The 13834-nt window shown below is 40.7% G+C and overlaps 1 protein-coding gene across 3 annotated transcripts in view; it reads right to left on the bottom strand.

Moving 5' to 3' along the window:
• LOC306982392 (transcription factor COE3) overlaps positions 1-13834 on the bottom strand; it is a gene marked incomplete at its 5' end in the record, with an annotated part of 186245 nt that overhangs the window by 158825 nt on the left and 13586 nt on the right. For all 3 annotated transcript variants that reach the window (XM_079582318.1, XM_079582320.1, XM_079582319.1), the window contains one exon: positions 6520-6676. In XM_079582318.1, the coding sequence (XP_079438444.1) occupies positions 6520-6676 (157 nt within the window). The remainder of the gene's footprint in view (positions 1-6519; positions 6677-13834) is intronic.

Genomic DNA, 13834 nt, shown 5'->3' with positions numbered 1-13834 from the left:
TGGCGGCTGAGCTGGGGGGATATGAGCAAACCCACCCCAGCCCGCCGCCTCTCCCCGCGGGCAACTCCAGAAAAATGGAGAGTCCAGCCTCTCTCCAGGAGTTGGGATCCGGAACCCAAACTGTGCGTGGAGGTGAGCCCGACTATATCTAGTCGGTATCTCTCCACCTCCCGCACAAGCTCAGGCTCCTTCCCCCCCAGCGAGGTGACGTTCCATGTCCCGAACGCCAGAAGCTGTGCATGCGGACCAGGTCGTCGAGGCACCTGCCTCTGACTGCCACCCAGTCCTCTCCGCACCCGACCCCTACGGATCCCTCTGCGGGTGGTGGGTCCACAGGAGGGCGGGCCCACGTCGTCCCTTCGGGCTGGGCCCGGCCGGGCCCCGTGGGCAGAGACCCGGCCACCAGACGCTCGCGTTCGGGCCCCAACCCCAGGTCTGGCTCCAGGGTGGGGCCCCGGCTGCGCCATGCCGGGCGACGTCACGGTCCTTGAATGTCGTACGTCCATTGGGGTCTTCTGAACTGCTCTTCGTCTGACCCGTCACCTCGGACCTGTTTGCCATGGGAGACCCTACCAGGGGCATAAAGCCCCAGACAACATAGCTCCTCTAAAATGTGATTCATTATGATTAATTAATTACAGACTCTCCCACCACTAACTATTGCCTTCTTTGCCTCAAGGGGGCGCTATCAATCATGTGACGGTTCAAGCTAAAGGCTAGCAGAGAAAGTCACAGCAACATTTTATATTCACAACTTTCACCTCCTAAATCTAAGTGAATCAAGACATGCTGCTCCTCATTCTGAAGCCTCAGAATTAAATCACTGAGTTAGTTGTAAACCTCTGCAAATGTATTTCTGATCACCGTGCAAAATACTGAAGGTGAGCAGCAGCATGCTAATGCTAATGCTAACATCAACTAATGAAAGCTGGAACAGAAACTATGAATGGGTCAAGCAGTGGTTCTCAACCTGTTCTGCTCTGGGGCACCCCTACAGATGCTTTCCCTAGTACTAGTGTTGTCTTGATCATTTCAAGCTCAATTTCGTGACTGAAAATAAAACTTGATTATGATATGACAAAAAAATGTAAACTTCTACTATACTATTTGCTGTAAGAAAGTCTTGTCTCTTTCCATCTGTGCTGTATTATCTACATTGCAGAACACTCAGCAACATCAGTTTATTCAGATTGACCATGTTCTTGAGAAGTCATTGTAATAACAGGTCTAATTTGTTCTAATTAACTGTTTTGCATTTTCAGCTGTGACATTCATAGTCAAATGCTTATACTGTATTTATTATTAAACCTTATTTAATAATCCATGGCTCAATACTTGTCAAAGGCAAGATTCTATTATTTTTGCCTCATTTTGTTAGCCCTGACTGGTGAGGAAACCTACCAATGTTCTTAATTTAACTGTTGCACTAACATAAATAAAACAGATCCTGCTTGAAGTCAATATAATAATTATCAGTATGTTGAAGAATATGCAGAAAGACCAATCTCTCCCTGTATCAATGAGGAGGTAATAATATCCTTTCTCTTTTTATCGCTGCTTTAGTGGTGGTAAGTAAGACTTTGTGTAATTTAAGACTTTTTCATTTATTGTAACAACTTGTGCTGTAAATATACCAGATTTAGCTCAGAGTTAATTTCCATCTGCAGTTCCATGGGGTAAAGACAGACCACCACCATCACCTTCACTGTGAGCTGGTGTTGAGTCACGAGTCTCTCGTTCAAACTGTCACCTCAAATAAACCGAAATAAAACAATAAAATGATGGTTTTCCTGCCGTTTACAGTAAAGATGTTGGACTTTGACATTTATCCGCCTCCGTAGAATCAATCATTTATTATATTACTGGGTCAATTGTGGAACAACTTTAAGTCACAATGCGGAACATTTTACCCAATAAATACAATAAAGCACAAACCTCCTCCAAACGCTTTATTTTGATAAATCAGAGGGAAACAACTGTTTTGTATAAAATCGTTTCAATTTTAACTATACTAAGTAAATGTATTTTAATATCAAATGCTAAGCAATTTCATTTAAGTGGTGTTAAAACCAATACAAGTCCTGTGTCGTTAGGACTTCATTTTTGACAGAGGCCTTTAGTTTCTACTACCTTCTCTCAGACTTATTTTCCTTCCTAGTTTCCCTGTTGGACTGAAGCAGCGCCGCTCAGAGCGAGTCAGAGCTGCACAGATGGATGATCGAGAGCACAGGGTTCATGCTGGGATCATCCTAGAGTCACAGGGGAGCGATCAGTCTATTGGTCGATGGATTGACTTTAAAGGAGAACCTGGTCCACAGTAAGTGCCTCAGTCTCTTATACTGTACACGCGTCTCTAATAACATCATGCCATTCCGCCAATATGAGGACAAAAATTAAAACCACAACTGTTAGAGGATAACATTAAATCACTATTTATCATACTGGGTCAGGTTGTACAGTTGCACTATCTCTTGACTGTGGTGCTCAGGCGCCACTCTCATCAGTCAACAATCAAATGTTTATCACAAACTTTAAAATTGTTCATTGGTCAATTTCATAAAAGGCAAGACACAATCCTTTTTCCCCCAAAAACACTAAGTCTTCACAAGGAGAACTTGCTGTGTCATCTTCCTGCTCAACATCTTTGTTCTGGAGCTCCATAATCATCTCATTTCCCCAAAGGTTGCCTGGTGACACCACAGCCGCAATGGCACTGTCCCTCATATAAAAACAGTTCTGTGTTGAAAGATGAATGGTAGGCCTAAATGGTCATATTTATATACTCTCAGCACCACCGTCGCAGAGAGTAGTGTGGGATAAAAGTAGTTTGGTATAGGCCCTACATTAATTTATAATAAGATAGTGTAACGGGTTGTCTCCCTTATCTCCCTTACTGCCACATTAAGTTGGGTGTGATTTTCTTTTGTGGGTGTTTCTTTATTTGCAGTGGGCCAATGGCCATGTCTTAATTTAAGTGGGCAGTTAGTAGGGGCGGGACTTTAATCATAAAACACCTGTGCACCTTTTGTTCTCCCTCATTGTTTTGTTTGGTCTTGTCCACCAGGTCAGCAGCCTCACTCATGCTTGTTCATAAATGAAGATGTATTAGTTGAATGTTTAATTTCTTAACATTGCGCTCATTGTTTTGTTTGGTCTTGCCCACCAGGGGTCCAGGCCTGTCTCAGCTGGGACGGTGTGTGGCTGCTGGGGTCATAGCATCTTACCAGCACAGAGACCAGGAGCCATGTTGCGGAGTCTGCCTGCCGTCCAGCCTGGACCCCTGGAAAAGAGCCCTTCACTAAGCCCATCCAAGTTCCTTCCAACCATGTCCCCACCAAGCTCCTCCTACTCTTAAGGGCATCAGCTGAACCCCATCTGCCTAACCTGCTCCTCAATCAATTTTAGTAGTGGTTTTACGAAATAAACAAACCTAAAACTTTCTCTTGGTCTTGGTCTCCTTGTACCCTGGTGATCGACCCATAGGGGGCGTTACACTAGGCTATATCAGGGTTCGTACAGATTTTCTCTGGAGGTTTTCCATGACTTTTCCATGACCCTTAACAACATTTCCAGGACCCCAATGCCATCATTTTTTAAGATTAGGCCTACTGTAGTCGAGACCAGAATACTAGAAAAAGATCAATGATACTGAGACCAAGACCAGGGCGCCTCCTGACTGGGCTGCAAACTCCATACTGCCATAGAGCAACACTGAGCAAAAACAACTGGTGAATCACTGGGAATTGATAACAGTGTCACACACATTGCGGTCTGATATATTATTTTGAATCAGTTTCTATAATGTGCTTCTCTAGAATTGTGTGTCTGACAGATATAGGGATGGGTACCGTTCGTTTTTTTTCAATACCAAGTACTTTAACGATACCTGCTTTTCGGTTCCGGTGCCTTAACGGTACTTTTTCCGATACCAATGTTATTTTAATTCAATAAAAATAACGTGTATTAAAAGTATAGTTCAGGAAAAAATCCTAAACCGGCACAGCAGAAGCTACACAGGAGCAGCAGCGTCGCCTGTGACTTCGTGTTTTGAGCACAATCTCCACTTAAGCAGAAATAAAAAGAAAGAAAGGACGTTATTACCTTAAGCTGCAGAGACGGGACAGATCCACATCAGGTTTTCTTTCAGCTAAACTTTTCTAAACTCACTGCGCTGTTCGACGAAGCGAAAGCAACTTCACACTCAAAGATCCTTACATGGTGTGAGCCTCACTCTGACACTAACAATTTACCAAAACTGGACAAACAATGTCTAATACAGAGTGAGCGCTCACTTTCAACAAACAACAAACAATCTGTGATATTCCTGTCGCTGCAGCTGCTGTAAAGTTGTAAACAAGAGCACGTAAGCTCCGCCTCCGGGTCTGTCGCTAAAGGTAAAGACGTCTTTCTTATCGTCACTGCTCTTTTTTACTTTTCAATTTGACTAAAGCTCAAGTTTCTTATTCAGTCCTGGTTTAGTCCTGGTTTATGACTGGTTTAGTTTAGCTCTGGGTTTTACCCGGTGTCGTCCACGTCCTGCTCAGTCCTGACGCAGACGCGGCTCTGCCATCGCTATTACACAAGTTTAGCAAGTTATAGCTTTGCTTCGCTAAAAGTTCGGCTACATCTATGAAATATATCTTTGCTTCGCTCCATTTGCGCTGAAGCCGCTCAGGACCTGCACACGTTCATGTTGCTTTTTTAAGACTCGCTGAGGGTCATATATTGACGTTTGGAGAGAAAAAGAACCGGAAGTTGGCACCGAAAGAATTAACATTTTTCGATACCGCCCCCGACCGAAGCTTTTCGGTCGGTTCCAAGTAGGAACCCTTTAACGGTGCCCATCCCTATACACAACCCTCGCGAAACACTCGTTCACTGTTTGCAGTTTGAGCGAGACACACGTGGAGCTTGTTTTCCATGACTGCAGAACAGACAAACATGACTCTCCTGAAGACAACTCTGATCGGCCACAGCCAAAGGAAGCGAGGCTCGATCATTCTGATTGGAGAACATGTCTTTCACTCAATCGGCGGAGGCATGAGGCAATATCTGGAGCCCTTTAGAGGCAGATACAGATAACAATATATAGTTCGGGAGCTCAAAAAACTGGATTGGAGCGTCTGTACTGCTCACGTCCAAAGCCCCTCCATACCTGACTGACCTTCTTCGTATCACCACACCAGCTCGCTCTCTCCAGCTCACTGACCCTTCTGCCTCGTCACTATGGGCCGCTTTACTCTCGCAGCTTGGAACACTTCGAATCCAAACTGTAAACTCATCTGGTTAGACTATCTTAGACACTGTGGCCTTTCACATGTATGCTGTTCTTCTTTGTATTTGTGTGTTTTTAGTGTTGGCACCCAAAATCATATCATAAATCATACGTATTATTACAAATGTATTCAAGTTAACCTTTTGGAGCTTCAATACAAACTCTCCTGCCTTTATAAACAGACATGTCCACCACTGAAGTATCTACACTCTACATCCAGTTAAAGCTGTGGTGCCTGATTTTTCCCACACAAACTGTTTCCCAATTGTTCAAGCAAATTGTTTATGCACATTTCATGCCCGTGAACAGCTTTGAGTTTGAAACCACTCATTTAGTAGTGCTCAATAAATAATGAGGTGAAGACTATGTTTTCTTTGCTGTGTTTACAACTCACTCTGAGGTGGTAAAAACATATTTACTTTTCACACTGCAAAAAGTATTTAACTAGATCAGTATAAACATCTCAATTTGAGCATAATGATCCAAATGTTAGTTGTTTTGACTGGTTAAGAAGTTGTTGGGCATTTGTCCCAGATTATTTCACTTGTTCTGAGATGTTTCTGACTCGTTTCGATGCATTTCGTCCTTATTTCAGGTCATTTTCTTTGCCAATGGGGAAAGAAAATTGGTCTGATCAATTTTACTTTCTTATTTGAAGCGAGATTTACCCTAGAACTGGTCTGAAATGTCCTCAAACAAGCAAAGGAAACTCGGTCCGATCAGGAAAAGTGTCTAAATGAGTGAAAACCGCTCAAAACAAGAAACATTTCCTCAATTCAAGTCATTTAAGCCAATGCTTGATATTTACTTCTTGTAGTGCAACAACAAAAGGCTTTAACACTGGTATATATCATCTACCAGGAACTCACTGTCCACCACAGATACTTATAATCACAGGAACTGTTTCTTGCTGACACGGTGGGAGATTGATTTGATTTGTATAATGGTTTTGTACATTGAATGTGATGAACTGAGCACTGACATGTTTGTTTTTAGCTCTTACGGTGGAAATGTGGACCAAATGGAAAAATAAAAATGTCGAACACATCCACGCTTCATTACTCAGCGAGGCACAGATCCCACACACACAACAGTTCGTAAATGTCTTACAGGTAAACTTCTCAGAGGGGTTTGTATCTCCATGAATGGCTTAAAGTCGAGCTATTTATCACTGACTCGCAAACACTCAGGTTGTGGATTTCTGAGAGAATGTGACTCTAAAGGAGAGGGTCAGACAGCAGTACCTTGTCCTTCTCCACGAAGTCCATGTAGGAGGTCCTCTCGATCTCCACCGGCTGCCCCTGACGGTCGTACAGCGCCAGCACGAAGTGGAAGAAGTTGGACTTTCGCAGGTTCGACGGAGGCTGTTTCTCGAAGTGCGCCCTCGCCAGACCTACACCGCTGAGAGAGAGAGGTCAGAGGTCAGAGGTCAGAGAGCAGAACCAGGAGGAAACCAGACCAACCACCTTTGAAAATAACAACATTGCTTGATCTGTTATGCCGTAAATGAATAAAAAAGAGGGGTCTGGGAGAAGTAAACAATCCGGTGTCCAGGCAAACGAGCTGTAAACCAGATAGTGATGTTTACTAAAGGCATCTTGAGCCACTTCCCCTGTCCGGTTCGCGGCTGGCGGAGGCAAATTAAAGCCGGTCTCTAAAACAGGCCGGGGCTTTTATTAGAAACTATAGCAGTAGAAATATTCCCCATGTTAGGAGTTTGTCTCATACTGGTGTAAATGAAAACTCACGTGCAGGAAGTAACAAACGGAACCCGGGCCGAGGGGGACGCTGCGGAGGAGCTGATCCCAGCGTAACTTTGACACAGATTTAGCCACTTTTCAAACCTCCTGTGACCATATTTGGAAACAGGGCAAAACAAAGCATTTTAATAAAGTCTCCATCGCGTCTTCAAAGCACGTCCAGCTGCTCCGTGTGCAGGTCAGTCCTACGCCTCAAAATAACTCCTCCCATCAGCGCGAGCGTCTCTGGGTCTGTTTTATGATCGATCACAAACACAAACGCTCCGTCTAAACTCGCCTTTACAAGAGAAGAGAAAACTATTTTTTATGTCTCTGTCCATCATAGACAGAAAAGCCCATGTCCTAAAGCTCCCAATGCCTGAGCTTTATTCATTTATGTGTTTTTATTTAACAATAGTATTGAGATGTTTCTTAAATGGTCTATTTTCGTCTTTACTTCAGCTCCTGTAGATTTTCTCGTGTGTTTGTAGTAACTTAGCGAGAAGCTACAGCGTTTTCATTGTTCTGCTGCAGCTCATTTTCCCTCAATATAAACATGCTGTATGTCTTTAATCTGGATTTTCTGAGGACTTTTTAGTCGCTGGGTTCGTTTTTCAGATGAATAAACCCTTGGGCTTAAAACGGCGTCAGAATGGCCGAAACTGCTAGCCGCGAGTTAGCAACGTTAGCCTGTATGTTGTAAACACTGCAGACGCAGCAGCGAGTTAGCAGCGTTAGCCTGTATGTTGTAAACACTGCAGACGCTGCAGCGAGTTAGCATCGTTAGCCTGTAAGTTGTAAACACTGCAAACGCTACAGCGAGTTAGCATCGTTAGCCTGTATGTTGTAAACACTGCAGACGCTGCAGCGAGTTAGCAACGTTAGCCTGTATGTTGTAAACACTGCAAACGCTACAGCGAGTTAGCATCGTTAGCCTGTATGTTGTAAACACTGCAAACGCTACAGCGAGTTAGCAACGTTAGCCTGTATGTTGTAAACACTGCAGACGTTTAGCTCTGGTTAAATCCAGCTCAGACTCTGGTTTAGAGGCGCAGTCTGTAATAAAGTCAGCTCTATGTGGATTATTGTGTTTACACTAAACTATTCTCCAGTTTGTTGCTTCTTCTCTCCTCAGCTGAGAGCTGCGCCTCGTAGCTGCGCCTCGTAGCTGCGCCTCGTAGCTGCGCCTCGTAGCTGCGCCTCGTAGCTGCGCCTCGTAGCTGCGCTGGCCGCACGTCAAATGGTATCGGTTTCTGGTATCGGGACCTCATGAATGAGTACGAGTATGAGTACAAGCATGTGGTATCGGCCCGATACCCGATACTGCTATCGGTATCGCTGCATCCCTACTTCAAAGAAATGTTTGTTTTCAGTAAAAGCTTTGACTGTGAGGATTTTAGCTTCATTCTGAACTTAACACTCGACTAAAACACTGAAGAATAAATGTTTACTTTGCTGAAAGTCTCTCAACATTTGGCCTTTTGCTTTTGCCTTGTTTCAGTAAGTTTCCTCAAAGATCCAAACTAAACTCAACTCCACTGAGAGAGGTTAAACCCAGGACAAAACCCAGGACTAAACCAGGACTAAACCCGGACTAAACCAGGATGAATCCAGACTGACACCAAAGGAACCGTGCTAAATCTGTGCTAACCTGACCAGGCTGATCCACTCACAGCGGTTTAGCTCTGTGTGCTAACCTGACCAGGCTGATCCACTCACAGCGGTTTAGCTCTGTGTGCTAACCTGAACAGATTGATCCACTCACAGCGGCTCGAGCACAAACCGATGCTTCATAAAGTGTGTCTGAGTCTGAGGAGTCGTCTCTTCCTCCGAGAGCCGGTCCCCGGGGCCCGGATTAGCCCTGACCTTTGGGCTCCGTAAACATCATTATACACCGTGTGCTAACTGCGCTAATGCTAATGTCTGCCCTGCTTTATTTATGAGCGGCTAACAGAGCTAATGCTAATGTTTACACAGGGATAATCCCATTAGGGAGCGCTAACCGGATTAGCTCCAGCTGCGTCCCAATAAAACAAAGCCACCGTGCTTTAAATATGGATTATTATTAATATTATTATTATTATGGAGCGTAAAGTTCATTAAGTTTAGACGAAGACCAGAACACAGCGAGACTTTGGAAACAAGAGGAGGAAGAGGAGCAGGAGAGTGTATGACATGAGGGAGAGAGAAACCAGGAAACAGAAAGTCCTGGTGGAGCTTTATGACTTTTTTCTGTTTACTTCCTGTTAAATTCATTCAAAATCAGTTGGTGCTAAATTTAACAAAAGCTGTATCAATGTGTTTTTCTATTAAAAGACAAAATGTGGAGCAAAATTGTTTGATTACTTTGCAAAACAAAATTATATAATCGGTGACAGATTTGAAATACCTTGGATTGGTCCTCGAGTTTGAGGTTATGTCAATGTTTTCTCACTTTTTTGTGACATTTTTTCGTCAATTTTTTGTCGAATTTTTGTCATTTTTTTGTCACATTTTTGTTGAGTTTTTGTCATGTTTTTGTTGAGTTTTTGTCATGTTTTTGTTGAGTTTTTGTCACGTTTTTGTTGAGTTTTTGTCACGTTTTTGTTGAATTTTTGTCACGTTTTTGTTGAATTTTTGTCACGTTTTTGTTGAATTTTTGTCACGTTTTTGTTGAATTTTTGTCACGTTTTTGTTGAGTTTTTGTCACGTTTTTGTAGAATTTTTGTCACGTTTTTGTTGAATTTGTGTCACTTTTTTGTTGAATTTTTGTCACATTTTTGTTGAGTTTTTGTCACATTTTTGTTGAATTTTTGTCACTTTTTTGTTGAATTTTTGTCACGTTTTTGTTGAATTTTTATCACGTTTTTTTTTTTTGTCACGTTTTTGTTGAATTTTTGTCACTTTTGTTGAATTTTTGTCACTTTTTTGTTGAATTTTTGTCACATTTTTGTTTAGTTTTTGTCATTTTTTTGTTGAATTTTTGTCACTTTTTTGTTGAATTTTTGTCACATTTTTGTTTAGTTTTTGTCACGTTTTTGTTGAATTTTTGTCACTTTTTTGTTGAATTTTTGTCACGTTTTTGTTGAATTTTTATCACGTTTTTTTTTTTTTTGTCACGTTTTTGTTGAGTTTTTGTCACATTTTTGTTAAGTTTTTGTCACGTTTTTGTTGAATTTTTGTCACGTTTTTGTTGAATTTTTGTCACTTTTTTGTTGAGTTTTTGTCACATTTTTGTTGAATTTTTGTCAAATTTTGTTGAGTTTTTGTCACATTTTTGTTGAATTTTTGTCACTTTTTTGTTGAGTTTTTGTCACTTTTTTGTTGAGTTTTTGTCACTTTTTTGTTTAATTTTTGTCACTTTTTTGTTGAATTTTTGTCACGTTTTTGTTGAGTTTTTGTCACGTTTTTGTTGAATTTTTGTCACGTTTTTGTTGAATTTTTGTCACTTTTTTGTTGAGTTTTTGTCACTTTTTTGTTGAATTTTTGTCACTTTTTTGTTGATTTTTTGTCACTTTTTTGTTGAATTTTCTCACTTTTTTGTTGAATTTTTGTCACTTTTTTGTTGAGTTTTTGTCACTTTTTTGTTGAATTTTTGTCACGTTTTTGTTGCGTTTTTGTCACGTTTTTGTTGCGTTTACATCCTTTTTAAATACCAGATTTGAAATACCTTGGATTGGTTCTCGACCCCCAATTAAGATTTGACAAACATCTTAAGAAAATATCGAAAAACTGTACAAAGCAACTTCAATTGTTCAAACTTATTAGACACTATATTCCAAACCCTCCTGCACATGACGCTATGACACTCTCACCTATCAGACTGTATGACAGCAGGGCCCAGGCCACGCCCTCACACACTAAACACATCAGGTCATTATACGATCAAACTCTAAAGATCATGGACAAGAAGCCGCTTCCATCACTGCAATATTCTCAACAAGTTTACACTGTTAAAGGGAGGTATTATGTAAAATCGACTTTTTCAAGCTTTCCATCATGTTATTCTGTCACTCCCTCATTAAAAACATGGCTGAAGTGTTGCCTTGGCACATTCACGTATTTCTGAGTAATCTGTAAAAACTCTGATGGCGGCCATTTTAGGGATAGGTTTGCCTGAGTCCTCCTAGGAACGCCCCCACCTCCTGGAGACGCCTCCGAGCTTTGGTCACCAGCCGAGTAACCAACCACTGCTCCTCAGCAGAACCCCCTCCCCACTGATGCCACAGACAGCGTGTGGAGGGGGCGTGTCTAAAGGCTCAGAGGTTCTTAAAGAGACAGAGGCCTATTTCAAGACATTCACTACAGCCATTTTGAGAGAGACATTTTATACAAGGCGGTTATTCTAATTTACTGCATTTACAGACCAACAGAAGGTTTGTCATCATTGTAGTGTGATATAGACTGGTGCTATGGGGCTGAAACAAGCAGAATACCCCTTCTTTAAGTTTTGAAAGCTTTAGCGATTTATGTTTTCTCAAACTAACTTTAATAACATCAGTAAAAACTGCACAGTTCCTCATCTGGTCCTTTACATATAAAAGTGCAAAGTTATGGAACTCATGACGCTGAACTTAAAACCATGACTGAGTTTCAAATGTTCACGTCTCCAGTTAAGTCTGGGCTGAAATCGAAACAGAATTGTGCCCATTTGTAAATGTGTAAATAGCACTGAGTTTGTGTAAATGATTTATATAGTGTGTGAAGGTAAGTTTTTTAGATCATATTGAAAATGTTAATGTCGTGTAGAAAGGCCCAACCCGGGACTGGAGCTGAAAATTAGCACGAGCTATAAACTCTTTTAGCATCAGTAACAAGCTTGTTTTGTACTATGTTGACTTAAGATAAGATAAGATAATCCTTTATTGATCTCACAATGGAGAAATTCACAGTCGGCGTTCAAGAAGATCACTCAAAGTTGTGCAAAAACAGACAGGAAAATGTGCAATGTCCCTGTCAAATAAATCAATAAACAAATTTTATTCCTCTTAGTGTTTGAGGAAGTGTCTGAAGTTTTTTGTCACGGCGAGAGGCACGGCTGCTCCTGTTTGTCTTATTTGTTTTTCTTTTGACTTTTATTTAACCAGGAAAGTCTTTATTATTATTATTACATCTTGATGGTTTAAGTCTCATATTGTTTATTGTGATTGTAGCTCTTGCAGTGATGACGTGTTTTCCTCACACTGTCCACATTTTCATCGCGTTTTGTCCATTTTCTGTTGCTCGTTTGTGGCTTTTCGGTTGAGTTTCTGTCCTCGGGAAAGGCAGAGGAAACAAAACAAAGACTCGGCACTCTGCGATCGGCGTGCGGACGGGCGTGCACGTGAGCGGGGGCGTGCACGTGAGGTGTCGAAAGTGCGAAAAGAGCACGAAGTGTAAAAACAAACGTCAAAATCACAGCTGCTGTTTCCGTCTGCGCGAGTCTGAGCAGCGGCGGCTTTGAGTCTCCGTGACGACGCTTTAACAACAATATCATTATTATTATTATTATACACTGGAACATTACATCACAAATAAAAATAAAAATCCCTAGTTAGTTGTTTTATACTGCTCTTATTTTGAAAATCCCTGTGTTGTAATTGCAAAAATCCCTATTTTGTTGCAGAAACTGTATAAACTGTTGACATTGTATAAAGTGTTTAAATCACTGACAGATTTAACCCCTTAACTCCCGCCTGAACCGAGCACATTTTCTCCAGTTTGGCTTTACCCCAATCCAAAAGCTTCTGGAAAAAAGGTGAGAAAATAGCAACAGAACTGAGACGAAAACAATGATGGAAATGTGAGAAAAAAGTGACGAAAAATTGATGAAAAAGTGGCAAAAATGTCACAAAAAATTGACAAAAAATGACAAAAATGTGACAAAAAAAAAATCACAAAAAAATTATAAAAATGTGACAAAATGTGACTAAAATTTGATAAAAATTTGACAAAAATTTGACAAAAATTTGATAAAAAATTGGACAAAAATTTGATAAAAATTTGACAAAAAATGACAAAAATTTGACAAAAAAGTGAGAAAACATTGATGAAAAAGTGGCAAAAATGTGACAAAAAATAAAAAAAAATGTGATAAAAATTTGACAAAGAAATTACAAAAAATTGAAAAAAAAATTTTTTTTTAATTGATAAAAATTGGACTAAAATTACAAAAAATTGAAAAAAATGACCAAAAAATGAACCAAATGTGACAAAAATGTGACCAAAAAATGGACGAAAAAATGTGACAAAAAAATTACAAAAAATTGACGAAAAAGTGAGAAAACATTGATGAAAAAGTGGCAAAAATGTCACAAGAAATTGACGAAAATTGACGAAAAAATTACAAAAAAATGTGATAAAAATTTGACAAAGAAATTACAAAAAATTGACGAAAAATTGACAAAAAATGTTCAAAAAAATGACAATAAAATAACAAAAAAGTTTTTAAAAAAAGAGTTGAACACCCAACAAAAAAATGATGGAAAGAAAATGTGACGACGTGAGGAAAAAGCTCCTCTCGGTTCAGGCGGGAGTTAAGAGGTTAAACTGTATCAGAAATCCTATTAAAATGAAAACAAACAAACAAATCCATGGCAGAATTCCCAAGCCCGTAGACATGGAGTGACTTTATCCCACAGCGGATCAACCACAGGAGTGAAGGAGGAAAGAGCTGATGCCGACACTGGAGCCTGATGTTGTAAACGTGCAGATGTTCCTCACATGACTGTCCTGGTGTGGAAACAAGTGTGAGACTCAGCCCTGGTCAGAGCCTGATATTTAAAGATATTGATGAGTTAAGCAGGAAATAAAGTGATAAAAGTGTAAACCTGCCCACACTGGTCACTGGAGGCTTTTTCAG

This window comes from Gobius niger, assembly GCF_951799975.1.
Source record: "Gobius niger genome assembly, chromosome: 24".
Lineage (NCBI taxonomy): Eukaryota > Metazoa > Chordata > Actinopteri > Gobiiformes > Gobiidae > Gobius > Gobius niger.
The sequence above is the reverse complement of the archived record's forward strand: the minus strand, read 5'-3'. Positions and strand labels throughout refer to the sequence as shown.